Source organism: Macaca nemestrina, chromosome 4 (assembly GCF_043159975.1).
Source record: "Macaca nemestrina isolate mMacNem1 chromosome 4, mMacNem.hap1, whole genome shotgun sequence".
Lineage (NCBI taxonomy): Eukaryota > Metazoa > Chordata > Mammalia > Primates > Cercopithecidae > Macaca > Macaca nemestrina.
The window spans coordinates 9,085,662-9,110,779 of record NC_092128.1 but is presented as its reverse complement, the minus strand read 5'-3'; the positions used below and the strand labels follow the sequence as shown (position 1 = coordinate 9,110,779).

General features: G+C 49.1%; 1 protein-coding gene and 1 long non-coding RNA gene across 8 annotated transcripts in view; one reads left to right on the top strand and one right to left on the bottom strand.

Annotated features, from left to right (window-relative positions):
• The first annotated feature begins 348 nt into the window (after positions 1 to 348).
• LOC105474872 (ATPase H+ transporting V0 subunit e2) lies at positions 349 to 7,032 on the top strand. 3 transcript variants are annotated; one of them, XM_011729722.3, is made up of 4 exons: positions 349 to 597; positions 2,021 to 2,068; positions 5,081 to 5,149; positions 5,646 to 6,134. In XM_011729722.3, exons 1-4 carry the CDS (start codon positions 404 to 406, stop codon positions 5,986 to 5,988), a joined length of 654 nt encoding a protein of 217 aa, XP_011728024.2. In that variant the 5' UTR covers positions 349 to 403; the 3' UTR covers positions 5,989 to 6,134. The 3 variants fall into 3 exon arrangements, with proteins under 3 accessions (XP_011728024.2, XP_011728023.1, XP_070950372.1); XM_011729721.2 differs by having other exon boundaries at positions 398 to 597; positions 5,081 to 5,192; positions 5,646 to 7,032; XM_071094271.1 differs by lacking the exon at positions 349 to 597 and having other exon boundaries at positions 2,050 to 2,068; positions 5,081 to 5,192.
• A 133-nt stretch (positions 7,033 to 7,165) lies between these two features.
• The window catches only part of LOC105474882 (uncharacterized), a 26,309-nt gene continuing 8,356 nt past the window's right edge, over positions 7,166 to 25,118 (bottom strand). For 2 of the 5 annotated variants that reach the window (XR_011621860.1, XR_011621862.1), the window contains one exon: positions 7,166 to 13,933. This is a non-coding gene — a long non-coding RNA (uncharacterized lncRNA). Of the gene's footprint in view, positions 25,032 to 25,118 lie in introns of all 5 variants that reach the window. The other 3 variants (XR_011621861.1, XR_011621863.1, XR_011621859.1) reach the window with 2 other exon arrangements.

Genomic DNA, 25,118 nt, shown 5'->3' with positions numbered 1-25,118 from the left:
TGCTCCCGCGTCAGACCCCCGCATGGCCGTCAGGTCCGGGGCGGCCCAGGCTGCGGGTCCGCAGGGCGCTTCGGGCCGAGCCGGCGGGGCGCGTACAGGCAGAGAACGCCCCGAAGATCGCTGGGGTGGGATCCCAAGCTCCAGGGGCCTTTGGAAATAAGAATGCGGCATGACGTTGGCTGTGTGGGCTCGGGGCGGACGCGGACCCTACAAGCTCATGGCCGAACCCGGACGGCCTCACCCCGTCAACCTCGGCGTTTCTCTCGGTCCGCGGCCCCGCTCAGCCAATCAGCGAGTGGGCTCCTAGGCAGGTCTTGAGTGACAGCGCGGCGGGCTGGGTCCGGAGGTGCGCGTGCGCGGACCGGCCCGGCTGATCGCTTCGGGCGCTCGACTCCTGTTGCGCATGCTCAGCGCGCTGCCCGGCCGGGGACCCGCGCATCTGCAGCGCCCGCTGCTCGGCCCTGCATCCCACCTGGGCATCCTGCGCCCGGCCATGACGGCGCACTCATTCGCCCTCCCGGTCATCATCTTCACCACGTTCTGGGGCCTCATCGGCATCGCCGGGCCCTGGTTCGTGCCGAAGGGACCCAACCGCGGGTAAGGAAGGCGCACAGGCACTGCAGACCTCTCCACTCTGGCCCCTTGGCCGGGCTCTCCCCTCCGCCCCGGGGCGGCGGCTTCCTGCCCAGCAGCGAGCGTCCGCAGGAGGGACGCCAGGAACCCGGACGCCACCTCTGAGGTCTCTCTGCACCTGGGTCTCTGACAGCCGGGAACAGGCAGGAGGTGGGGCGAGAGGGCATATACAGAAGGTAAAGAGAAGAGTGACATTGGAGATGGCTGTCATCCCTCCTGCAGCCAGTAAAGGGCACAGGTGGCACTGACGCAGTTTCTCCACTCCTTGCTAGCTGTGTGACCTGGAGCCAATATCAAGTCTCAGTTTCTTTATGGGTAAAATGGAGATAATGTCGACTCCTGCCTTAAAAGGCTGCTGTGAGGATGACCTGCGGTAACGCATTTAAAACCCCTCGAGTGCATGGCACTTTGTAGGTATGGGATAAGTTTCGCTGGCGTTATTTTTCGAAGGTCCTCTAGCAGATTGCTGCGCCATTCACCAGTTTCTGCATCATATTATCCTCAGTTGCAAAGCACCCTTCCCTTGACTGCATGTTCCCAGAGGCTGGAGTTTGTCCAATTCACCATTGTCTACCCAGCGCCCAGCCAGGACTGGCACAACCTGCTTAGTAATGTTGAAAAAGGGATCCAGTGCTCCTGTCTCCAGCACCAGCTTGCAGTGCTTTACATCAAAGATCAAGGGCCTGGTTTGGATTAGAGTTAGCTTTGCCCAAAGGCCCTTTGGACTTGTGAGTGCTGCCTTTGTTCTTAAAGACGAGCAAGGCTTGGGATCCCACAGCTTCACTTTGTAAACCATTTTCATGTCTTGCATCTCCTGCTAATCTTGGTGAGTTCTCGCTTCAGTTTGACTGAAATTTCTCCTGCTGCACTTGAAGCTTCTGTCTCTGGTCTTTGAGTACACACAAAGTGGCTAGTCCCTGTTCTCTTTGTAACAAGTCACCGGGCCTCAGAAGTGGCTCACAGGCTGCCTGCTTCTTGTCCTGTCTTCTAGCCTATTGTTTTCCTTCCCCTTGCTCCATGAATTTTGAATTCCACAGACCACTCCCTGGTGGGTTTCCACAAATGCAGCTCTGAGCACTGCCTTTCTGCAACACATCTGCATTAAGATGGAGAAATACTGGGTGGTAGAGAAGGGAGATGAAGGGAAGGATTCTTAAGGCAACTTGGATGTGGTCAAGGTTGGCCTCTCTGTGAGGTGACACTTTCAGTTTTTATTTTCTGGCTTGCTATTCTTACCCTGAGTAGAACTCAGCCTCCTGTGTTCAGGAGGCATCAGGAAGGCCAATGGAAAAGAGCTGACACCAGGAGCTCTTCTTGCTCTGCTCCTGGCCAGGCATTGTGAGGTGCTGGCTGCATCTGTCCTGACCTGTGTCCTCTTCTGCTGCAGAGTGATCATCACCATGCTGGTCGCCACCGCCGTCTGCTGTTACCTCTTGTAAGTACTACTCTCCCCAGCTCAAAATCAGCCAGTTCCTTTGTCCTCCCTCCTTTCTTCTTCACCCTAGCCTGCTCTTCCTTCTGTCCTGGTAGTAAATGCCTTTTGAAAGGCTGAACCTATAAAACAACAGGAGTGGAGGTGGTGTGGAATGGGAAAGAGAGCAGTGGGCCAGAAGTCATGAACCCTGGGCTCTGGATCTGGCTCTGCCCCAGTGTTCTGGCCCTGTGGGCTGTAGTTTTCTCACCTGGGCAAGGAAGGAGTTGGCCACATCAGTGCTGTCTGTGCCTGACTGGGTCACCTGGAGTGATTGTTCAAACAGTTTTCAGGCTGCACCCTAGAGCCATGAAATTACAACTCTCGAGATCTGCACTTGGGAATTCCTGTTGTTCATGAATGCCCCCAGGTGACTGGAATGCAGCCATCTTAGAACCACTAGGTGAGAAGCCAGGCACGGTGGCTCACGCCTGTAATCCCAGCACTTTGGGAGGCTGAGGAGGGTGGATCACAAGGTCAGGAGTTCGAGACCAGCCTGGCCAACATAGTGCAACCCCATCTCTACTAAAAATACAAAAATTAACCAGGCCTGGTGGCGTGTGCCTGTAGTCCCAGCTATTCAGGAGGCTGAGGCAGGAGAATCGCTTGAACCGGGGAGATGGAGGTTGTGGTGAGCCAAGATCATACCACTGCACTCCAGCCTGGGCAACAGAGTGAGAATCCGACTCTAAAAAAAGAACCAGTAGGTGAGAGTAAGTCTTCAAACTTGGGATAGGTACCCTGGGGATATAGAAGAACATTCCCAGGGACTCGAGTACCTGGACAGTGTGAGGGAATCAGTTTCCAGATCCTCAGTGTCCATTGTTTGGTCTCTTGCCAAAACTGCGATTCACAATAGCCAATCCCTCTTTATTAAATTTTTTTAAAAAGGAAAAAGAAAAAGGCCCTGCCCCTGCATCCATCCCAATCCTGCTGTTACATTGCTCCGCGTTTAGATGGTCCTGGCTGCCAACCAAGAGATAAGTTCAAGTTCTAGTTTGCGGGGAGGCCTGTCTTGTGGTTAATCGAGCTGCATTAAGGCTGTTGGGCTTCCCATCTTCCTGTGTCTTGTACATTATTTTTATGGGTTAAGCTTGGCATAGTTGGGTGTTCTTAGAACAGTCGAAACAGGACAGGTAAAGTGATGAGATGCTGATTCTTTAAGAGGTAATAGATTCTTTTGAAAGCAACTGGAATATTTTCCAGGGTTGCCAAATTTTTCAAATACATAAGACAAACCCCACTTTCAAAAAATTTACTTGATTGATTTCTGATTTGATGTATGTTATCATAGTTAAAACTATTTTATCTGATTAGATCATGGATTCTTTATTCCTATTAATCAATTCTCTTATTTTACCTTATGTTTTATTGATTGATTGATTGAAATGGGGTCTTGTCAAGACCCCTGGTCTTGAGACCAGGCCAGTATGGTCTCAAACTCCTGGGCTCAAATGATCCTTCTGCCTCAGCCTCCCCAAGGAGCTGGGATGACAGGTGCACACCACTGCACCTGGCTGTTAACTAATTAGTTAATTGACATGGTCTTACTCTGTTGCCCAGGCTAGAGTGCAGTGGTGGGATCATAGCTCACTGCAGCCTCAACCTTCTGGGCTCAAGCCATCCTCCCACCTCAGCCTAGCTTTGACCACAGGCGTGTGCCACCACGCCTCGCTGATTTTTAAATTTTCTGTAGGGACAGGGTCTTGCCATGTGGCTAAGGCTGTGCTTGAACTCCTTGGCTTAAGCGATCCTTCCACCTCAGCCTCCTGAGTAGCTAGGATTACAGGCACATGCCACTGCACCCAGAAATGTATAAGCCCTCCTACTGACAAAAACTAAACTTGTTAGAAATAATGATGACTCTTAACACATGGTTTAACTTAAACACACTTTTTTTTTTTTCAAAATTCTTCCTAGACAGAGCATCTCTAAGGCCCTTTCTCTTAATGCTATTTCTAGGTCCTTCAGGGCTTGACAAAAGATTCTCACCTGCCCATGGCAGGGCCTCAGAGGAGCTTGGGTTTGGTAGCTGGGCGAGTGGGGGAGACGGAGTCTACACAAGATGTGGGGTAATCCCAAATACTGACCGAATCAACATACGGGAAACAGAAAGCACACTGCAAATTGGATGCATAGAGGTAGAAAGGTGGGGCCATTCTAAGAAAATGTTACACCTAGAAATTATATTTACAAAACATAAACTCAGAGAGAATGCTGATGTAAAGGAGGTAACAATTTCTCATGGCTTCCTGGGCGTTAGGTCCTCCTACCTACTGTGAGGGATTCATAGAGGAACAATATCGATCCTTCCTGCAGAAACAGACAAAGCAGTGTGGATGGTCATGGGGGGCAGAGCATGGGGACCTACTAACTACGGTGGCAATGAAGGTGAGAGCTTTGTCACGAATGACGGGCCAGACAGCCACCCAGACGTCCAACAGTGATGACAGGTGGGACCAGGTCCCTGAGGGTTTTCTGGCCTGAACAGCGGTGGCCTGGCAGCAGCCTAGGCAGGAGGCCCCGGACCCGTCAGCTCCTCACGTCTTGGGGTAGTTCCTTCTCTCTCCTAAGAGGAGATGATTCTGATGTGCTGCCTGCCAGGCCCACCCTGTTTGCTCTGGTGTGTGGAGCCTGGGGAGCCTGGACAGAAATGTCTGAGGGCACAGCTGGGAGTCGCTCCCAAAGCGCCCCTGAGGCTGCCTCCCCTCTTCCCTAACCCCAGGTTCAGCCCCAACTCGGGGATCCTTCAGATCTACCGAACATCAAATAAAACCGAAACCAAACCCACAAATGCCATACCAACCCCATGAACCTGCAGGAGTGTGGATGGCGCCCTGGGCCCTTCACCCTGGGAACACAGGCCCTGCCATCTGCTGGGTTGGCTGCATCCAAAAGAATGTGACCGAGGCCTCCCCTGTGGGTGTGGGAGGACCCTCCTGTGCCAGGCTCACCACGCTTTGCTGTCCCTGGCAGCTGGCTCATCGCCATCCTGGCACAACTAAACCCCCTGTTCGGGCCCCAGCTGAAGAATGAGACCATCTGGTACGTGCGCTTCCTGTGGGAGTGACCTGCCTGCCTGACCCAGGTACTGTGTGGATGAGGGCTGGGGCAGGTACCATGTGGGTGAGGGGTGTGGGTGAGAGTGACCTGCCGCCCCGACCCAGGTACTGTGCGGGCAAGCAGTGTGGGTGGGGAAGAGGGGAAAGAAAAGGCTGTGGTTAGACTTCTTGTTGGGATTCAGGCATCTATTTATTTCATGAAAAAAAAAAGGCGGGGAAAGGACTGAGCATGGACTCCCTGCCTGCCTGGCACTGTGTTGGCCGCCAGGGATGAAATGGGAGCCATGCTCCCAGCACCACTCCCCACCCCCCATCCTCACAGCACTTCACCCCAACGCAAGACCCTAACCTGGACGGAGGGAGGGAGAGGGTAAGCTGAGGACCATCTGGGCAAGGGTGAGGGGGCTTTCCAGGGAGGGTCGGGGGGAGCGGAGTCTCCACCGCAAGGCCGGGACCCTTCCGTGTGATGTGCTTTTCAGGTGCCCAGCTCTCAGAATGCCTGTGGCTCCACTGTCCCTGACAACCCCTTCGTCCGGACCCTCCCCCACACAGCTGTGTCTGGTCTCCAGCTCCCTCCCGCTGGCACCCAGAGACCCGGACCTGCAGGGCCTGCCTGGTCCCTGGAAGTCTTCCCAGTCTTCCCAGCCAGCCTGGGCCCTGGGGAGCCCGGGGCACAGCAGTGGCCGAGGGGATGTCCTGCTCCAGTACCCATACTGCTCTGGAGTTCGCCGTCTTTCCCAAGGAGATGCTGCTGGGGAGCTGGTATGGGCGGGGTCCTTCCCTTTACGGATGGGGCAGATGCCAGGACTCAGCCCATCCTGAGGAGGACCCGTGTCTGCGTGGAGGGTGCTCCGGCCCAGGCCTGGGAGTCAGTGCCCCGTCAGCAGCTCTGCCACCATCCTGCTGGGAACTGGTGGGCCTCTATTGGGTTATAGGCAAGGCCTTTTCTCTGGCATGGAATTGTTACTTTTCTGACACATCTAGATGTGAAATTTCTGAAAATGTTAAAGTAGAGAAACATTCACACACAAAAAGCAACATAGTCATGTGGGTCCAGATGGCCTCAGTCCTAGATATTGGCACCCTTTGCTGTGTCTCCTCAGAATATCCTGTTCCCCCTCCTCCCACCCAGACCTCCCCTCAGCAGATGTCTTCCCTCCCCGACCCCAGCCTGTCAGTGCAGGTTTGACACGCCGCACTGCACTGAGCACAGGGCAGGTTTGGGCCCTGACTTGGGCCTCAGGCTGCAGTGGGGGTGGATTTCAGAGCCTCTCATGGCAGCATCTAAGTGACCAGAGCTGGGATGAGAGAGGGGAAGGGGCAGTGGGAGTGGCGCTATGGGGCTGGCCAGCCCTGCTCCTGCGCCAGCCCTGCCCTCTGCCCCCAGGCCCTGGGCTCTGTGCTAGGGATGGTGAAGAATGGGGACGTGCCGGCCTGGCAGGAGTGGGAAGCAACACGCAGGGGTCCCGGGCCTCTCCAGCCTTGCCCTCATGCTTACCCAAGCTCCCGGTGTGGTTAGTGGTTAGCACAGAGCTCACCCGCCTTGCCTGGCTCCCAGCTGAGGGTCTGTCCCCACCGGTGCTCCGGGGGAAGAAACGCCAGCCTTGCTTCTGTATGGACTGCTGATCTGGCCTGCTGTCCTGTTCAGTGGGCATTGTCTTTCGAGCAGCAGGAGAATAGGATGCCTCTCACATGCCAGTTCCCGGCTGGCCAGCTGCTCAGGGCTCAGGCTGGGGCCTCCCATTGACATCCTCCCCCAACACTCCCTCTCCGGGCCTCTGTTGCCCCTCCTGTTGGGTGAGGGTGTTGAGTGTGACTTGTGTTGAAAACCTGGTTCATATCTAATAAATAATGGTGATGAAAAGATTACTGTTTGGTGACAAAGCCCTGGCCTCTGCCTGTGTGCAGGTCCCCTGCCCCGCCGACCTGATTCTTGTTTCTCCGATGGGTGGGTCTGGGGAGGGGAGCAGGGAAGGATTCCAGGAGCTGCAGTTATGAACACAGACACCCAGGACTGCTTTCCTGAGATCTGGAGGAAAATCCGGCCCGCTGCTGACTGCCCAGATTCCGCGGAGAACCAGGCCTGGCAGGAAGACCAAGGACTTGTTCAAGTGCAGCTTTGAGCACCACTCGTCTGGGCCCCAGAGGACAGAGTGCAGGACTCCTGGGGCTGTGCAGTGAAGCAGGTCCCCAGCGGCTCCAAGGCCTGCCTCATGAAATAGCCTAGGGCTGGGATCTGCCAGCGCGGCTTCCTGCAGGGCCAGTGGGGAAGCGGGCAGCAGGAGCCCAGCCCTCCAGCCCAGCCTGTAGCTCAGGGCAGAGCTGAAAGAACTTCCCTGGAGGGACAGGAGGGTGGGGCGGGACTGGAAGGCGCACAATGGAGGCACCAGAGCACTGAGGGCGGAAAGCCAGCTGAGGAGCTTGGATGGATCCCAAGGGCCATGGGAGCCGTGAAAGGGATTTAAAGCAGAGCCGTGACACGGCCATCTGGATTTCTAGCGTTATCTCTACAAGCTACACAGTGGCTGGCAGGCTGGTCTGACATCTTTATTAGGGCCCCTGGTGGAAGTGGTGAGGACAGAGAAGCGAGGGGGGAGCTGCATGGCTGTGACCCATAGAGACTGAGGCTGCCGGTGGTGGGGAGTGCAGCAGGGGCAGGTCTGAGAGTGGCTGTGGGAGCTGGGGTGTTTTGTTTTTTGTTTTCTGCTGAGTCGTGTGTGTCCAGGGCACCCCGTGGAAGTGTTGGTAGTGGTTGGATGGGTGGGGTGGATGGTCCGGAGGAAGATGAGGCTGCAGGATGCAGAGTTGGAGCCATCGGCATAAATAACCGGTGATCCCTGAGGGGTGCAGGTTGCTCAGGGGGTTCCGTGTGAGAAAAACCCAGAAGAGAACCCCAGGGAGTGTGAGGTCACGGGGTGGGTGGGTGAAGGTGGGCCCGTGGAGGATGCTGGGAGGTTGCAGGCAGCCAGAAGACAACCAGGTGAGTGTCACTCAGGAGGATGAGAGGTTCAACAGGAGAGAGTGGTTGAGGCAACACAGACCCCCATTGTCCTCTACCTCCAAGAAGTCAAGGTCATCTTTGGTGATGGGCAGTAAAGTCAGACTGCAGTGGGCTGGGAGTGAGTGGGCAGGTGGGGGCTGAAAAACAGTGACCTTAGGATGGGGACCCTGTGGACCCAGTGAAGCTGGACCTGGAAAGATGACACTAAACAAGGAGGGACCTTCTGGGCCCATTTTCCCAGGTCGCTGTGGGTCAGCCCTGGGCCTGGGGGAACCACTCAGCCAGTTCCTGCAACTGCATCTCTAAAGCCACACCCAGCCCGCCACAGGCCCACCATGGGGACTTCAGGTTCAGGATGCTGAAGATCCGCGTTGGCCCAGGATTGGGGTGGGGGGCAGGTATCCCAAATGACTGCTTTCCCATCTCGGTTTCTGCTGAGTTCTTGCCTTCCATAATGTTGGATTGGTGGCATCTTTAGACACTCTCCCGGGATGTGTGTGGCTGTAGGTGAATTCTCACTGAGCACCCTGGGTGGCATCATCTGGACCTGGGAGGTGGAGTCCTGGAGAGCTGCTTCCTGCTCTCTGGGCAGCCTCTGGACTGCTGAGGGCCGGCAGCTCCTTCCCAGGCAGGGTGGCGTTTCTCACGTCTTCGATCCTTCCTTCCTGTGCAGCCATTCCAAGAGAGAGGAGAGGGGCCCAGAGCTCATGTCCACTGCACTCCCTGGCGCTATCTAGTCTCCCACGCTTTGGTGAGGACCATGTTCCTCCCAGAGGCTTTCTCTCCACGCCCGAGGCGGGAACCTGCAGGGTAAGTGGGTCTGTCAAAGATAAACTAAGCTGGACCTTAGTAAAAGCTACGAAAACAGATCTTATTCATTAACCACTGATGGGAGAAGCTGAGCTCCATTCAGATCTGTGCAGGGGGACTGGACAGTTTAATGGGAGAACGTAGGAGTCACGAAAGGGCACTCCGGGGCTCAGGAACCATGGGAGTGAAGACTTACAAAGGGCTGTTTGTGTTACTGTGGCTGGGCCAGCTGTGTGTGCCAGCTGGCAGTGATGGAAATTAGCTTCTGTCCTCCCCCAGAGCCTGGGAGACAGGCCCCATCCTTCCTGATGATGCCATTTCAAAGGACTGGCTCTCAGGCTCTTGAGAAAGACACTCCTGGACAGACATGCGTGTACATCTCAAAGGGACAAGGGAAGGAGGTACAACTCTAAGCGTTTTTAACGTAAATGCTCTAAGAAAGTTGGGTGGGGGGGTGGTCAGAGGCCTGTTGTCAGGTGTTGGTAGGAACAAACACTGAACGATTTTGACGGCCTTGAGCTTTTCAGACAGGAACTCAAAGGGTGGCCAGGTGGTCCCAGGGATGCCACTTTGGGCTGCCAGAAGCCATGCTAGGGTTGGTCCAGTCTCTTGGTGCAGGGGTTTGGACGCAGTCACTATGTACCCAACTTCTGTTAGAGTTCTCAGTTTCAAACCCCACCCACCTCCCCCAATGTGGGAGGCACATCAGTAAATATCAGCCTCTGATGCTCATGAACCTACACGACGCAAAAGAGCTCTAAAAATGGGCCGTGGCTGACAGCAGGGCAGCCCTGAACCATACCAAGTGGCAGAGCAGGAAGTGGCCTTGGAGGCCACGCTGAGAGGGAGAACAAAGCCACTGAGAAAAAAAAGTAAAGGTAACCAAGAAAAGTTAAGCTGCACACAAAGAGTATGGCCAACAGAGGGCAGCACCTACGGGCAGGATGAAGTCTCCAGGGAGACCTTGTCCAGTCGGTGCATCGCTGGGGGTGGATGGTGTGGAGGTCAGAGATGGTGGCCCTAGAGCCATAGGCTTGAGCAGGGAGCCACAATAATTCTCCAGACAATACCACAGCCTGGAGGAAACGCCCTTCAGGAATATTTCATAGTGGCAATGGCTGACGAGCATTGAGCCATTACAAGGTGCCAGGCACTGCTTCGGAAACCAAAGGACCATGCTGAAGAGCCCTGCCGTTCTCCAGTCTGATCCCAGGCTTCCCGAATCGTCTTCTGGTTCCATCTTCCCGAACTGTTTCCTACCTCAACATCCCTGAGAGATCTAGCACATTCCATTCTGTAACAGGGATGCCACAGATTCTTGGTGGACGGAGGGAGGTGCTGCTCCTGCTGGCCATAGGGTGCACGCTCCCTGCAGAAGCCCCCGAAGAGCAGCCCTCGGTTAATTTTGGCTACTTTGAACAGAAATAGGATAGTTGATAATTCTGGAAAAGTGAGGAGCTGGAGGTGAAGTGAGAGGCGTGGCTAATCTTATCTGCGTGCTGGACGTAACCTTCCGCTGATAAAGCTTTGGGCTTCCGGGAATGAAATCAGCTGGCAGCCACCGCAGTTTTGCTTGACTTGTAACACCAGAAGATGAGGGCAGATGATCAGAGTCCTGTGTGCATTTAGGCCACAGACTAGGTTAGCAAATCTAAATACGAATCTCTCATTGGGGAAATATTGGTCAAAAGGTAGAGAATTTCAGTTAGACAAGAGGAGTAAGTCCAAGAGACCTAGTGTGCAGCCCACAGTGACAAAGTGCTCAACAGTGTGTTGTATGCTTGGAAATCGATGAGTAGATTTCACAAAATGAAAAGTGAGGTATGCATTTGTTATTAGCTCAATTTAGACATTTCACAATGTATACACATTTCCAAACATGGTATATACCTACATGTACGCAATTTTTGTCAACTTAAAAATAATTGAAAAAAAAAAAAAAAGAATCACTCAAGCCAAACAAAACAACCCATGGAATTCTGGGATGGAAGCCATGCCTATTACAACAGAACCTCCAGGGATGAAGGAGGCTGGGGCTTTAGCCAGCTCTCCAGGTGCCTCTGCCACAGGCAGACCCACACGGGGCCGGAGTTCGGGAATCATGCGCCAGGTGCGGCCTGCAGTGCTACTTGTCAATGTAGAGTGTGGTCTACCTGTAATAGAATAACCTGGAATGCTTGAAAGTACAGGTTCCTGGGTCCCACACTGCACCCTGCAGGTTTAGAGTCTCACACGGGATTCTAGACTTCACATTTTAAACCAGCTCCCAAGGGTTACGGTGCTAACCGAAGCCCTGGAAGACAGGATGTCCAAGCCCTGGCACTGTTGACAATTTGGGCTAGATAATTCTTTGGGTTTTTTGTGGGGGACGGGGAGCAAGAGAGGGCACTGTTCTGTGCATCCTACGATGCTTAGCAGCACCCCTTCCCTTTACCCACCAGATGCTAGCAGAGCCCTTCTCCCTGCTCCTGGCCATGACAACTATAAATGTCTCCAGCCATTTTGAAATGTTCCCTAGGGAAGCACCCCTACCATTGAAACCACTGCTCTAGAACCTCAACCCCTCAAGGGATTTCCAAACTTAGTTATCACCCCAGACCCTCAGGAAAGGAGGCTGGGGGGCCCTGAGGGGAGCCGGATGCCTTCAGCTGGCTTCCCCAGCAGGACTGGAGCTTCTGACCAGAAGACCACACCCCAGCAACAAGGAAGCCCCCAAGCTGCCAGGGACTACCAGGTATCAGAGCAGGCACTGACCCCAGCACGAGCTGGTCCCTCTGCGAGCTGGTGCTTCCCAGGAGGCCGGGGGCAGGGAGCTCCGGCACTGCCCCGAGCCCAGTGGAACTTGGTGTTCTCCCTGCAGGCGGCTCCCTGAGCAGGGTGGGTGGACATGGTTGGGATGGATATTTTCAGACCCCTACAGGACCCCCGCCTTGGCTCTCTAACCTCAGGATTAAGGGTCATGATAGCAGCAAGGGTCTTCCGCCCACCTGAAATGTCAGCATTTCGTCCTCTGACAAAGACCTGGGACACACTGGGGTGATGACTTCATCTTCCCATTCCGTGTCCCATACAGCAGGAGCCCCAGGCTCTGAATTCCTGCAGATTCTGCAGCGTCAATCAGCTGCAATGCCAGGTGCAAAGGCCTTGCCCTTGGCCGGCAGCAATTGATTCAGCAAACATATTTCTCTTTTTTTTCTCTACCCAGCCTCCCAGAAGCAGTTGAACTTCACTTAGCAGCTCAGCTCAGCTTGGAGGTTAAGAGTGCGGAGCCTACACCTGGATCAAATTCCAGCTCTACTGATGATTAGTTGAGTGAAAGTGACTTAATCTTTCTGAGCCTCGTTTTTATTGATGAATCAGGATAATATTAGTAGCACCTGCCTCATAGGAGTTGTGACTATGAACTGAGATAATCGACTAAAGTGCTTATGTGGTCGATAAATGCTATTAATTTCATTATATTTACATATTAACTATTTAATTCCATGCCACATTTTATTCTGCCAGGATCTCAGCTTCCTTCCCCTTTTCTGTTCCCGTCATGGTCACCACACTGATGCACTTTGGCGAAGAGAAGGTGGCAAGTGCCCTGCGTGCTTTTGTATGTGAGGCAGGACCTGACAAGTGCCATGAAAAATACCTAGGGCCTGCTTAGGTATCTGTATTTTTGTGTTTCCTGTCAAATGTCTTTAATGTATAAATGTAGCATCTTCTCAGTAAAAACACAAATGCTTTTGGAGGACGGGGGGAGGAAGCAGATACTGGAATTGGCATGCTGTTTCTAAAGCCCTCTGGGAAAAACAAACATGTAAGAAATAACCAAGATATTCCTGGAAAAGCAGAGCATTGAGAGGGACACTGGCACTCCCAGCTACTAAAAAGTCTAAGATAAAGATACCATCTGCAAGGCTACAGAAATGCAAGCAGTGGGGCTGGCACGTGAACATATAGATGACTCAAGGGGTGAAAATAAGAGTCCAGAAATAATTTTACAATCAGGAATTAAGAATATGATAAACAGCCAGACACAGTATCTGACACCTGTTAATCCCAGCACTTTGGGAGGCCAAGGCAGGTGGATCCCTTGAGCCCAGGAGTTCGAGACCAGGCTGGGCGTCATAGTGAAACCCTGTCTCCACTCAAAATACAAAAATTAGCTGGGTGTGTGTAGAGGTGTGAGCCTGTAGTCCCAGCTACTCAGGAAGGCGAAGTAGGGGAAATACTTGAGCCCAGGAGGTTGAGGCTACAGTGGGCAGAGATTGTGCTCCTGCATTCTGGCCTGGGCGACAGAGCGAGACTGACTGGAAGAAAAAAAAATGAATATGATAAACATAGCAAACCAAATACATAAGGAAGAGATGAGTAGGGCAATTAACAGTGTCCAGAGTCCCAGCAGCAAAACAAATACAAAATGGAAGGAAACTATAAATGTACTAGAAAAAAACATTGGAGAATTTTTAAAATTATCATGTAATAGGGAAGGTCTATCTCAGGGGAAGAAAGAAAGAAATCCAGAGGCTATGAAGATAAAACTTTATACATTTAACTAAATTAAAATTTAAATTTTCTTCAAGGCAAAAACCACACAAGTAGATAAATGAGCAAATGACACAAAAGAATTCACAGAAGACATACAAAAAACTTTTGAGCATGAAGAGATGTTAAACATAATTTAGTCAAGGAAAGAAAATTAAAACAGCAACGTAACCTTGTTACCTTATTAACCTTTTTATTACAGAGAGTGAGACTGTGATAACAGACTGGAGGTCTGTGCTGGCCACTGCAGTGCATCTCCCCATGCTCTTGATGCTCCCATACACGCCAGGCGCCTTCCAGCTGCCAGCACTGGCTTCCTTCCTGGGCAGCAGGCTGGATGTACCATCAGGAGTTGGTATATAAACTGGCTCCCAGAGCTGCCTGTAGTGTCACTGGCTTACACATGTTCTGGATGGCCTACTGGGCCCAGAGAAGATGAACTGTGAGGAGCACACTAATCACAAAATGACCTGAGCCAAGTCGAGCCAATCCTAGGCTAGACTGGCCAAACCCCATGATATGGTTTGGCTGTGGCCCCACCCAAATCTCAACTTCAATTGTATCTCCCAGAATTCCCCTGTGTTGTGGGAGGGACCAAGGGGAGGTAATTGAATCATGGGGACCAGTCTTTCCCATGCTATTCACGTGATAGTGAATGAGTCTCAAGAGATCTGATGGGTTTATCAGGGGTTTCTGCTTTTGCTTCTTCATTTTTCTCTTGCTGCTGCCATGTAAGAAGTACCTTTTGCCTCCTGCCGTGATTCTGAGGCCTCCTCAACCTTGTGGAACTGTAAGTCCAGTTAAATCTCTTTTTTCCCTCAGTTTTAGGTGTGTCTATATCATCACTGTGAAAACAGACTACTACAGCCCAGCTGAAGCAGAGACACACTAGCCAAAATTAAATACCTGTTGTTATAAGTCAGTTTTGGGGTGTTTTGTTATGCAGCATTATTGCAATACATCTGACTGATACAGTGCTGTTACATATAGATCTAGTTCATTAGTGATATACACTTTCTTTTTCTACCCCCCTATTAATGACCCCTGTGTTACTTCCAGATTAACAAATAGTAAGCATCTTTTATATGTCTTTGTGCACATTTGCTGGAATTTCTCTAGGACATATATTTAGGAGTCAAAGAGCTTTTAACATTACAAGAGATTGCCAAATTTCTCTCCAAAATGATTGTTTCAGTTTACACTCAACCAACCTTGTGTGAGTTTCTGGACTTCATTTGCTATTCATCTTCTTAAATGTTTTCAGTCAGATGATGTGTGTGAAATGGTAGTTTGTTTTATTTTATTTTATTTTATTTTTATTTTATTTTATTTTATTTATTTATTTTGAGCCAGAGTCTTGCTCTGTCGCCAGGCTGGAGTGCAGTGGCACAATCTCAGCTCACTGCAACCTCCGCCTCCTGGGTTCAAGCAATTCTTCTGCCTCAGCCTCCTGAGTAGCTGGGACTACAGGTGTGCACCACCATGCCCAGCTAATTTTTTTGTGTGTATTTTTAGTAGAGATGGGGTTTCACCATGTTGGTCAGGATGGTCTCTATCTCCTAACCTTGTGATCCGCCCACCTCAGCCTCCTAAAGTGTTGGGATTACAGGCATGAGCGACAGCGCCTGGCTGGTAGTTTAACTTGCATTTCCCTAATGGCTGCTAAGCTTGACTCCACCTGTTTATTGGACATTTCGGTTTCCACTTCTCTAATTTGTCTACTCAAATCATGAGCTTGCTTTTCTATTACTTTTTTTTGGTCTTTTCCCTATTGATTTATAGAAGTTCTTTATATATTTTTGGCCACAAGTTCCCCTACTCCTAGTGAATCTAGTGCCAGGAAAAGGGAAGGAAGGAGAAGGTGGGGAGAGAGGGCAAGATCAGACAGCCTCATTTCTTTTTCTGCTCTTCAAAACCATTGTTAAAAAAAATGAAAAGCAAACCACAAACTGGAAGAAACTATTTGTAATGCATATATCTTTCAAAAGACTTGTATCTTGAATATATGAAGAACTCATACTTCAACAATATGACAAACCCAAGTTTTAAAAGTGGGCAAATCTGAACCCTTACTTCGAAAGAAGAACTGCAGCCCTACCTTAGATCATGCACAGAAATAGAGTTCAAGAAGGTCAGAGACCTAACCCCAAAGAGCAATATGTCAAAGTGTTTAAAGTAAATCATAAGAGAATGACTTCCTGACATCAGGAAAGGGAATAATTTTCTAAATAAGGCAGGGAAAAGATTGTTGTGGTACATATTTATGAAAGATTGCCATCCAGATTATATAAACAACACTGACAAATTAATCTGAAAAATACAATTGAAAAATTGGCATGTATATTCCCAGCAACTCACAAGGAGCGAAACTTGAGTGGCCAATCAGTAGGTGAAAAATATACTTAGCCCCATTAGTAATTAGGGAAATGCACATTAAAGTCACAATGAGACATCATTTCACACTCATTAGATGGGCAAGTTATGTCTGCTAGCACAAAAGGCTGGGGAGGATGGGGGAAGTGTAAGTAGGGGTGCAAATGGAGTCAACCAGTTTGGAAAAATAATTTAGCAATACCTCGCCAAGATGAACACCTCAGACCCAAAGACAAGCAGCTTCACTTCTAGGTGTCTATCCTAGAAAATTTCTTGTATGTATGTGTGAGGAGACATAGACAATGATATTCGTGTAGCAAAAAAAAAAAAAAAGAAAAAAAAAAGAAAACAATTGAATGGCTCCTTCATAGGGAGATGGATAACAAACAGTGGTTTATTCATACAAGGGAGTATTATACTATAAGATGATTAAAATGATGAACTGGAACTGTATATGTCAACATAGGGAAAACTAAAAGTATAATGCTTAGCTTTTTTACAAAGCAGTTATAAAATGATATATAGATTGTTTCATATCTGTGTATTTCTAACCCTTATTACTGTCACTGGAGAGTCAAACTCTGTAAAACATTTGAAAAGATTTAGTCTGAGTCAAGTATGAGTGACCATGGCCCATGACACAGCCATCAGGAGACCCTAAGATCATGTGGGTAGGGCACAGCCTAGTTTTATACATTTTAGGGAGACATGAAATATCAATCAAATACATGTAAGATGTACATTGATTTGGTTCATGTCAGGCCTCTGAGCCGAAGCTCACCCATTGCAACTTCTGTGACCTGCACATATACATCCAGATGGCCTGCAGAAGCCAAGAAGTCCAGGGCAGCCAAAAAACCACAAAAGAAGTAAAACAGCCAGTTCCTGCCTTAACTGATTAACCAACATTACAACATTCCACCACTGTGACTTGTCCCTGCCCTACCTTAACTGATCAACCGATCTTGTGAAATTCTTCTGGACAATAAGTCTTTTTTTTTTTTTTTTGAGACAGAGTCTCGCTCTGTTGCCCAGGCTGGAGTGCAGTGGCCAGATCTCAGCTCACTGCAAGCTCTGCCTCCTGGGTTTACGCCATTCTCCTGCCTCAGCCTCCCGAGTAGCTGGGACTACAGGTGCCCGCCACCTCGCCCGGCTAGTTTTTTGTATTTTTTAGTAGAGACGGGGTTTCACCATGTCAGCCAGGATGGTCTCGATCTCTTGACCTCGTGATCTGCCCGTCTCGGCCTCCCAAAGTGCTGGGATTACAGACAATAAGTCTTATAATCTCCCCACCATGTACCTTGCACCCCCCTCCTCTGCTAACAATAAATAACCACCTTTTACTGTAATTTTCCATTACCTACCCAACTCCTATAAAGCAACCCCTTCCCCATCTTGCTTCGCTGACTCCTTTTTCAGACTCAGTCTGCCTGCACCCAGGTGATCAAAAAGCTTTATTGCTCACACAAAGCCTGTTAGGTGGTCTCTTCACACAGAGGCACTTGACATTTGGTGCCGTGACTCAGATCGGGGGACCTCCCTCCAGAGATCAATCCCCCGTCCTCCCGCTTTTTGCTCCATGAGAAAATCCACTTACAACCTTGGGTCCTCAGACCGGCCCAGACAAAACACCTCACCAATTTTAAATCGGGTAAGTGGCCTCTTTTTATTCTCTTTTCCAACCTCTCTCACTATCCCTCAACCTCTTTCTCCTTTCAATTTCCACGTCACCCTTCGATGTCTCCCTTTGATGTCTCCCTTCCCTTCATTTTCTTTCCCTTTCTGGTAGAGACAGAGAAGACACGTTTTATCTGTGGACCCCAAACTCCAGTGCCAGTCACGGACTCAGGAAGACAGTCTTCCCTTGGTGTCTGTCATTGCGGATTATTCACCCGCATTCCAGAGGCGTTTAATCACTATGGGGACACATGCCTTGATCCTCCATCTTGGTGGCAAGTACCACCTCCCCTGGGTGACAAGTACCACCCCCCACCCCGTGTCTCTACTCCCTCTTTTCTCTAAACTTACCTTTTAACTATGGACAAACTTCCAGCCTCCATTCCTCCTTCTTTCCCCTTAGCCTCTGTTCTTAAAAACTTAAAACCTCTTAACCTCTCACCTGACCTAAAACCTAAGAGTCTTATTTTCTTCTGCAACTCTGCTTGGCCCCAATACAAACTCGACAATGGTTCCAATGGCCAGAAAATGGCACTTTCGATTTCTCCATCCTATAAGACCTGGATAAATTTTGTCAAAAACTGGGGAAATGGTCTGAGGTGCCTTACATCCAGGCATTTTTTACACTTCGTTCCCTCCCTAGCCTCTGCTCCCAATGCGATTCATCCCAAATCTTTCTTCTTTCTCTCCTGTCCGTTTCTTCAGTCTCTATCGCAACCTCAGAGTCCTCTGAATCCCCCTTTTCTGCAGACCCCTCTGACCTCTCTCCCCCTCCCCAGGCCACTCCTCGACAGGCTGGATCAAGTCCCAATTCTTCCTCAGCCTCCGCTCCCGCACCTTATAATTCTTCTATCACCTCCCCTTCTCACACTCAGTCTGGCTTACAGTTTCATTCCATGACTAGCTCTCTCCCACCTGCCCAACAGTTTCCTCTTAAGAGAGGTGGCTGGAGCTGAGGGCATAGTAAGGGTTCGTGTACCTTTTTCTCTATCAGACCCTTCCCACATCAGTCAGCATCTGGGCTCTTTCTCATCAGACCCCACTAAATATATACAGGAATTCCCATATTTGACTCAGTCCTGCAATTTAACCTGGAATGACTTAAATGTCATCCTGATCTCTCCCCTCTCCCCAGATGAGCGGGAAAGAGTTTATGCCCTAGCCCAATCTCATGCTGACACCTGCCGGCATTATGTGCCAGATATCCAAGAAGGCATCAGGGCAGTTCCCTGAGATGATCCCCGATGGGAATACCAGACAGGCTCCCCAGGTATAGCTAGGTGAGATTACATAGTCTCTTGCCTAGTTGAAGGGCTAAAAAAGGCAGCATACAAAGCTGTTAGTGATGGCCAGCTTAAAGAAGCCACCCAAGGTAAAGACAAAAACCCAGCCCAGTTCTTGGCCTGCTTGGCGGCTACCCTTAGATGCTTTACAGCCCTAGACCCTGAAGGGCCAGAAGGCCGTCTTATTCTCAACATGCATTTTATCACCCAGTCAGCTCCTGACATTAGAAAAAGGCTTCAAAAATTGGAATCTGGCCCTCAAACCCCACAACAGGAATTAATCAACTTTGTCTTCAAGGTGTTCAACAATAAAGAGGCAGCCAAGCGGCAATGTATTTTAGAGCTGCAACTGCTTGCCTCTGCTGTAAGAGAAACCCCAGCCATGCCTTCAGCACATACAAACTTCAGAACAACTAAACGACAGCCTCCAGCTACTCCTTTAAGCCTTCCTCATGGACCTTGCTTCAAGTGTCGCAAAACTGGCCACTGGGCCAAGAAATGCCTGCAGCCCAGAATTCCTCCGAAGCTGTGTCCCACCTGTGCGGGATCCCACTGGAAATCAGACTGTCCAACTAATATCATAGCCACTTCTAGGGCTATGGATCAAAGCTCTCTGGATCAAAGCTCTCTGGATCAAAGCTCTCTGGCTGACTCCTTCCCAGATCTCGGCTTAGCGGCTGAAGACTGATGCTGCCCGATTGCCTCAGAAAGCCCCCTGGACCATCACAGATGCCGAGCTTCAGGTAACTTTGACAATGGAGGGTAAGTCCGTCCCCTTTTTAATAGATACGGGGGTTACCCACTCCACATTACCTTCTTTTCAAGGGCCTGTTTCCCTTGCCCCCATAACTGTTATGGGTATTGACGGCCAACCTTCTAAACTCTTAAAACTCCCCCACTGTGGTGCCAACTTAGACAACATTCTTTTATGCACTCTTTTTTAGTTAGCCCCACCTGCCCAGTTCCCTTATTAGGCCAAGACATTTTAACTAAATTATCTGCTTCCCTGACTATTCCTGGGCTACAGCCACACCTCATTGCTGTCCTTTTGCCCAATTCAAGGCATCTTTCACATCCTCCCTTTGTGTCTCCCCACCTTAATCCACAAGTATGGGACACCTCTACTCCTTCTCTGGCAACCAACCATGCACCCCTTACCATTCCATTAAAACCTAATCACCCTAACCCTTCTCAACACCAGTATCCCATCCCACAGCAAGATTTAAAGAGATGAAGCCTATTATTACTTGCCTGTTACAGCATGGCCTTTTAAAGCCTACAGACTCTCCTTACAACTCCCCTATCCTACCCGTTCAGAAGCTGGCTAATTCAAGACCTTTGCCTTTAAAGCCTACAAATTCTCCTTACAACTCCTGTATCCTACCCATCCAGAAACCGAACAAGTCCTACCAGCTAGTCCAAGACCTTTGCCTCATAAATCAAATTGTCCTTCCCATCCATCCTGTTGTGCCAAACCCCTATACTCTCCTCTCTTCAATACCCACTTCCACAACTTACTATTCTGTTATCGACCTCAAAGATGCCTTCTTTACCATCCCCTTGCATCCCTCTTCCCAACTTCTTTTCACCTTTACTTGAACTGACCCTGACACCCACCAGTCCCAGCAACTCACCTGGACTGTCCTATCCCAAGGTTTCAGGGACAGCCCAGACTACTTTGGTCAGGCCCTCTCTCATGACTTCCTTTCTTTCCGCCTGTCTGCCTCCCACCTTATTCAATATGTTGATGACTTTCTTCTTTGCAGCCCCTCTTACCAATCTTCCCAGCAGAACACTATCCTACTTCTTCAACATCTCTACTCAAAAGGGTACCGAGTATCCCCTTCTAAGGCTCAAATTTCTTCCCCTAGTGTTACATATCTCAGCATAATCCTCCATCAACATACACATGCTCTTCCTGCAGACCGTATTCAGTTAATCTCCCAGACCCCTATCCTGACCACCAAACAACAACTCCTTTCCTTCTTAGGCATTGTTGGATACTTCCAACTCTGGGTACCAGGCTTTGCCATTCTAACCAAACCGCTTAACTGATCCCATAGACCCTAAGTCCTTTCCCCATTCTTCTTTTCATTCTCTCAAAAAGGCCCTAGAAACAGCTCCCACACTGGCACTCCCTGACTCATCTCAACCTTTTTCCTTACACACAGCTGAAATACAAGGCTGTGCTGCTGGAGTTCTCACACAGGAGCCAGGCCCATGACCTATAGCCTTTCTATCCAAACAACTTGACCTCACAGTTCTCGGCTGGCCCTCATGTCCACATGTGGTGGCAGCCACTGCTTTAATACTTCTAGAGGCCCTCAAAATCACAAGCTATGCTCCACTTACCCTCTACAGTTCTCACAACCTTCAAGCATTAATATCCTCCTCACACCTTTCACACTTACTGTCTGCCCCTCGACTCCTCCAGCTCTATTCACTCTTTATTGAAACCCCAACAGTAACTATTGCCCATGGGCCTGATTTCAACCCAGCTTCTCACTTAGCACCCAGCACAAGTCCTGAGCCACATGACTGTATCTCCCTAATATACATAGCATCTTCCCCCTTTCCTCATATTTCTATTTTTCCAATCCCAAACCCAGACCACACTTGGTTTATTGATGGCAGTTCCTCTAAACCCAGCCAAATCTCACCAGTTAAAGCTGGTTATGCTGTCATGTCCCATACCTCTATTATCAAGGCTGCTGCACTTCCTCCCTCCACTATTTCCCAACAAGCTGAACTGATTGCTTTAACCTAGGCACTCTCTTTCACCAAAGGAATGAACATTAACATTCACACTGACTCCAAATATGCTTTCCACATCCTCCATAACCATGCTGCCTTTTGGACCAAAAGAGGTTTTCTCACCACACAAGGCTCTTCCATTATCAATACCTCTCTAATAAAGGCCCTCCTTAAGGCTGCTCTCTTGCCAGCCAAGGCTGGGGTCATTCACTGTAAAGGACACCAGAAACCAACTGATCGTATTGCTAAAGAAAATGCTTATGCCAACAAAACAGCCAAGGAAATAACCAATGCCTCCACACCCGCTAATATTCCAGCCCCCACTCCAGAAGGCCAGTATTTTTCTTTCTCCTTTATCACTCTCACCTACTCTTCTTCTAAAAACCTGTTCTACCAGTCTTTTCCAACTCAGGGCAAGTGGTTCTTAGATCATGGAAAATTCATTCTTCCATAGCTTAATCCAGGAGACAAAGATTATTTTACTTATCATCTCTCCTGCATAGGCTCTGCAATAAAAACTATTGAACTTCTCCATTCAGACCGCTGCTCATACCTATGGGAAAAAGGTAATATAATAGATCATTGGCTTAACAACAGGGAATCCCACTCATATGACAGAAAATGGGGACAAAAAGCTTTGGTACATAAAACATTATTCCTTCCCTGGCCTAAAAACTCATCACCACCTACATTAAAGCTAATATGCCTGATAACTGTTTTTAGAGAACTTATTTTATTAGGGCAATTCCAAGCTCAAAAATGTGCTAACTGGCACCTTGTTAGCTACATAGAAATGCACCCTAGACCCGAAACTTACTGGACTAACCCATTATAAAATTTTCTTTAAGGTGTCCACGCAGTCCCTGGTCATGCTTGAAGCAGTCCTGAGAAACATCACCCCTACCCCAATAATCCCCAGAAAAAAATGGCATTTTCTTTATCTTTTCTTATAGCTTTATATTTTATACATAAAAAGACAGGAATGTCAGGCCTCTGAGCCGATGCTCAGCCATTGTAACCCCTGTGACCTGCACATATATGTCCGGATGGCCTGCAGGAGCTAAGTCTGGAGTAGCTGAAAAACCACAAAAGAAGTGAAACAGCCAGCTCCTGCCTTAACAGATTGACCAAACTTAAGACATTCCACCATTATGACTTGTTCTGGCCCTGCCCCAATTGATCAATTGACCTTGTGACATTCTTCTGGATGATGAATCTTATGATCCCCCGACCAGGTACCTTGTAACCCCTCCTCTGCTAACAATAGAAAACTACCTTTAACTGTAACTTTCCACTGCCTACCCAAGTCCTATAAAGCTGCCTCTCTCCTACCTCCCTTCGCTGACGCTCTCTTCAGACTCAGCCCACTTGCACCCAAGTGAATAAACGGCCTTGCTGCTCATACAAAGCCTGTTTAGGTGGTCTTCTCTACGGACACATGTGACAGTTCAGAAAGGTGGGACAACTTGAAATGGGGTGGGCTGGGTGGGGTGGGTAAGGGTGTTCCAGGTGATAGGTAGATTTTAAAGTTTCTCGTTGGCAGTCAGTTGAAAGGGTCAAGTTATTATCCAAAGACCTGGAATCAATAGAGAGAAATGTCTGGGTTATGATAAGGGATTGTGGAGACCAAGGTTTTATCACGCAGATGAAGCCTCCAGGTAGCAGGCTTCACAGAATAGATTGTAAATGTTTCTTATCAGACTTAAGGTCTATGTTGATGTTAATTCCTATTAGCTCTTCCTGAAATCCAAAAGGGAGGCGGATACAGTGAGGCATATCCAACCCTCCCTTCCCATCATGGCCTGAACCAGTGTTTCAGGTTAACTTTGGAATGCCCTGGCCAAGAGGAGGTGTGCATTCAGATGGTTCGAGGGCCTTAGAATTTTATTTTTGGTTTACATTACCTAGAAAGAGAGAGAGAGAGAGAGAGTGAGTGTGTGTGTGTGTTGTTATGGATACACACATACTGGATTATTTGACAGACACTGGAAGGGCTCACTGAGCCTTCTTGGCATCTCCCTGGGGACCTACCTGGAGCCTGGAAAGCTAAAAACAACATTTCCCAGAAATCTTTGGAGCCAGCTTTTGCAAGACATTTGGGGATTGTGAAGAAGATGCACCTGGGTAAATGTTAGTGGCAGAAATGAGCAACTTGAGGCAGAGGCCATGGACAGGATGGAGCTCTTCTGGCAAGCACAGTACTGGAGCCATATGGCCCCTCCAGGGCGAGTGAGGTTCTGCATGTAGTCTAGTCTCCAGGTCACTCATGCTAAGCTGTGGTGGTAGGGGTGGTGGCAGCTTGCTCATGTGGCACTGTGGCTGTATGCGTGTCTCCTAGGGTAAGTGGCAGCGGTGTTAGCTCCGTCACTGTGGCAGGAGCTGAAGGTATCTGGGGTCAGTGACTTTATGTGACCAGTTTTGCGGAATAGTTGTCAGCCTTGTTCCTGGATTTAACCTAGAAGCTCTTCCTCTAGCCCTGCCAAGGATTCTTGAACTATTTAATACACCTTAGAAAATGCATTTTTCCTTAAACTATTGATAGGTAGAGTTATGTCTATTGTTTGCACCAAAGAACCCTGGCTTATAGAAGAGAGTGATCAGCCTCTACCTCAGAGTACTGATTGGCTCAGAAGAAGGAAATAGGGAAAGAAAATAGGGTGGGGGCGATGGAGCTTTGGGTATGTCACAATTTTTTCTTTGAAAAAGACAGGGAGATGTCTGAAGCAAATGTGGCAAACATATAGTTACTCTTTGAGGTGTTTTTTGTGGGTATCTGAAACAATATTTTTTGTGCTTTTCTAGATGTTTAAAATGTTTTTATTATTTAAAAACAATGTTTAAGGCTGGGCTTGGTGGCTCATGCCTGTAATCCCAGCACGTGGGAAGGCTAAGGTGGGTGGATCCCTTGAGCCCAAGACCAGCCTGAGCAACATGGCAAAATCCCATCTCTACAAAAAAAACCACAAAAGTTAGTTGGGCACAGTGGCACACACCTATAGTCCCAACTACTCGCAAGGCTGAGGCGAGCAGCTCGCTCGAACCCAGGAGGTCGAGGCTGCAGTGAACTGTGATCACACCACTGCACTCCAGCCAGGGTGACAAAGCAAGACCTTGTTTCAACAGATAATATTATTATTATTAAAAATAATATTTATTAGTTATTATTATATATATTTATTATTATTTTTAAAATACATACAAGTGATGAAGTAGGCAAAGATGTCTCTAAAAGGATACAAAAAGCAATGACTATAAAAGACTGACAAACTGAACTTCATTAAAACCAAAATTCATTAAAATCGAACGTCATCATGATAAACTTCTGTCCTGCTAACACACGATGAAGGCGGAAACGGCAAGCTACAGCTGGGGAGGATCTTTACAATCCATACACCTGGCAGAGGATATGCAGCCGAAGATGCTAGCAACGCCTACAAATCAGTCAGGAAAAGACAACCCAATACTGAACAGCACTTCCAAAGTGGATATGCACATAGCCAAAAAATACAGAAAAGATG

Bases quoted from the DNA above. Each gene is read 5' to 3' on its own strand.
- LOC105474872 (XM_011729722.3), top strand. From the start codon at position 404: ATGCTCAGCGCGCTGCCCGGCCGGGGACCCGCGCATCTGCAGCGCCCG. The intron at 2,069-5,080 runs GTAAGTACTACT...TGTCCCTGGCAG, and splicing joins GCCGTCTGCTGTTACCTCTT to CTGGCTCATCGCCATCCTGG. The intron at 5,150-5,645 runs GTACGTGCGCTT...TGTGCTTTTCAG, and splicing joins CTGAAGAATGAGACCATCTG to GTGCCCAGCTCTCAGAATGC.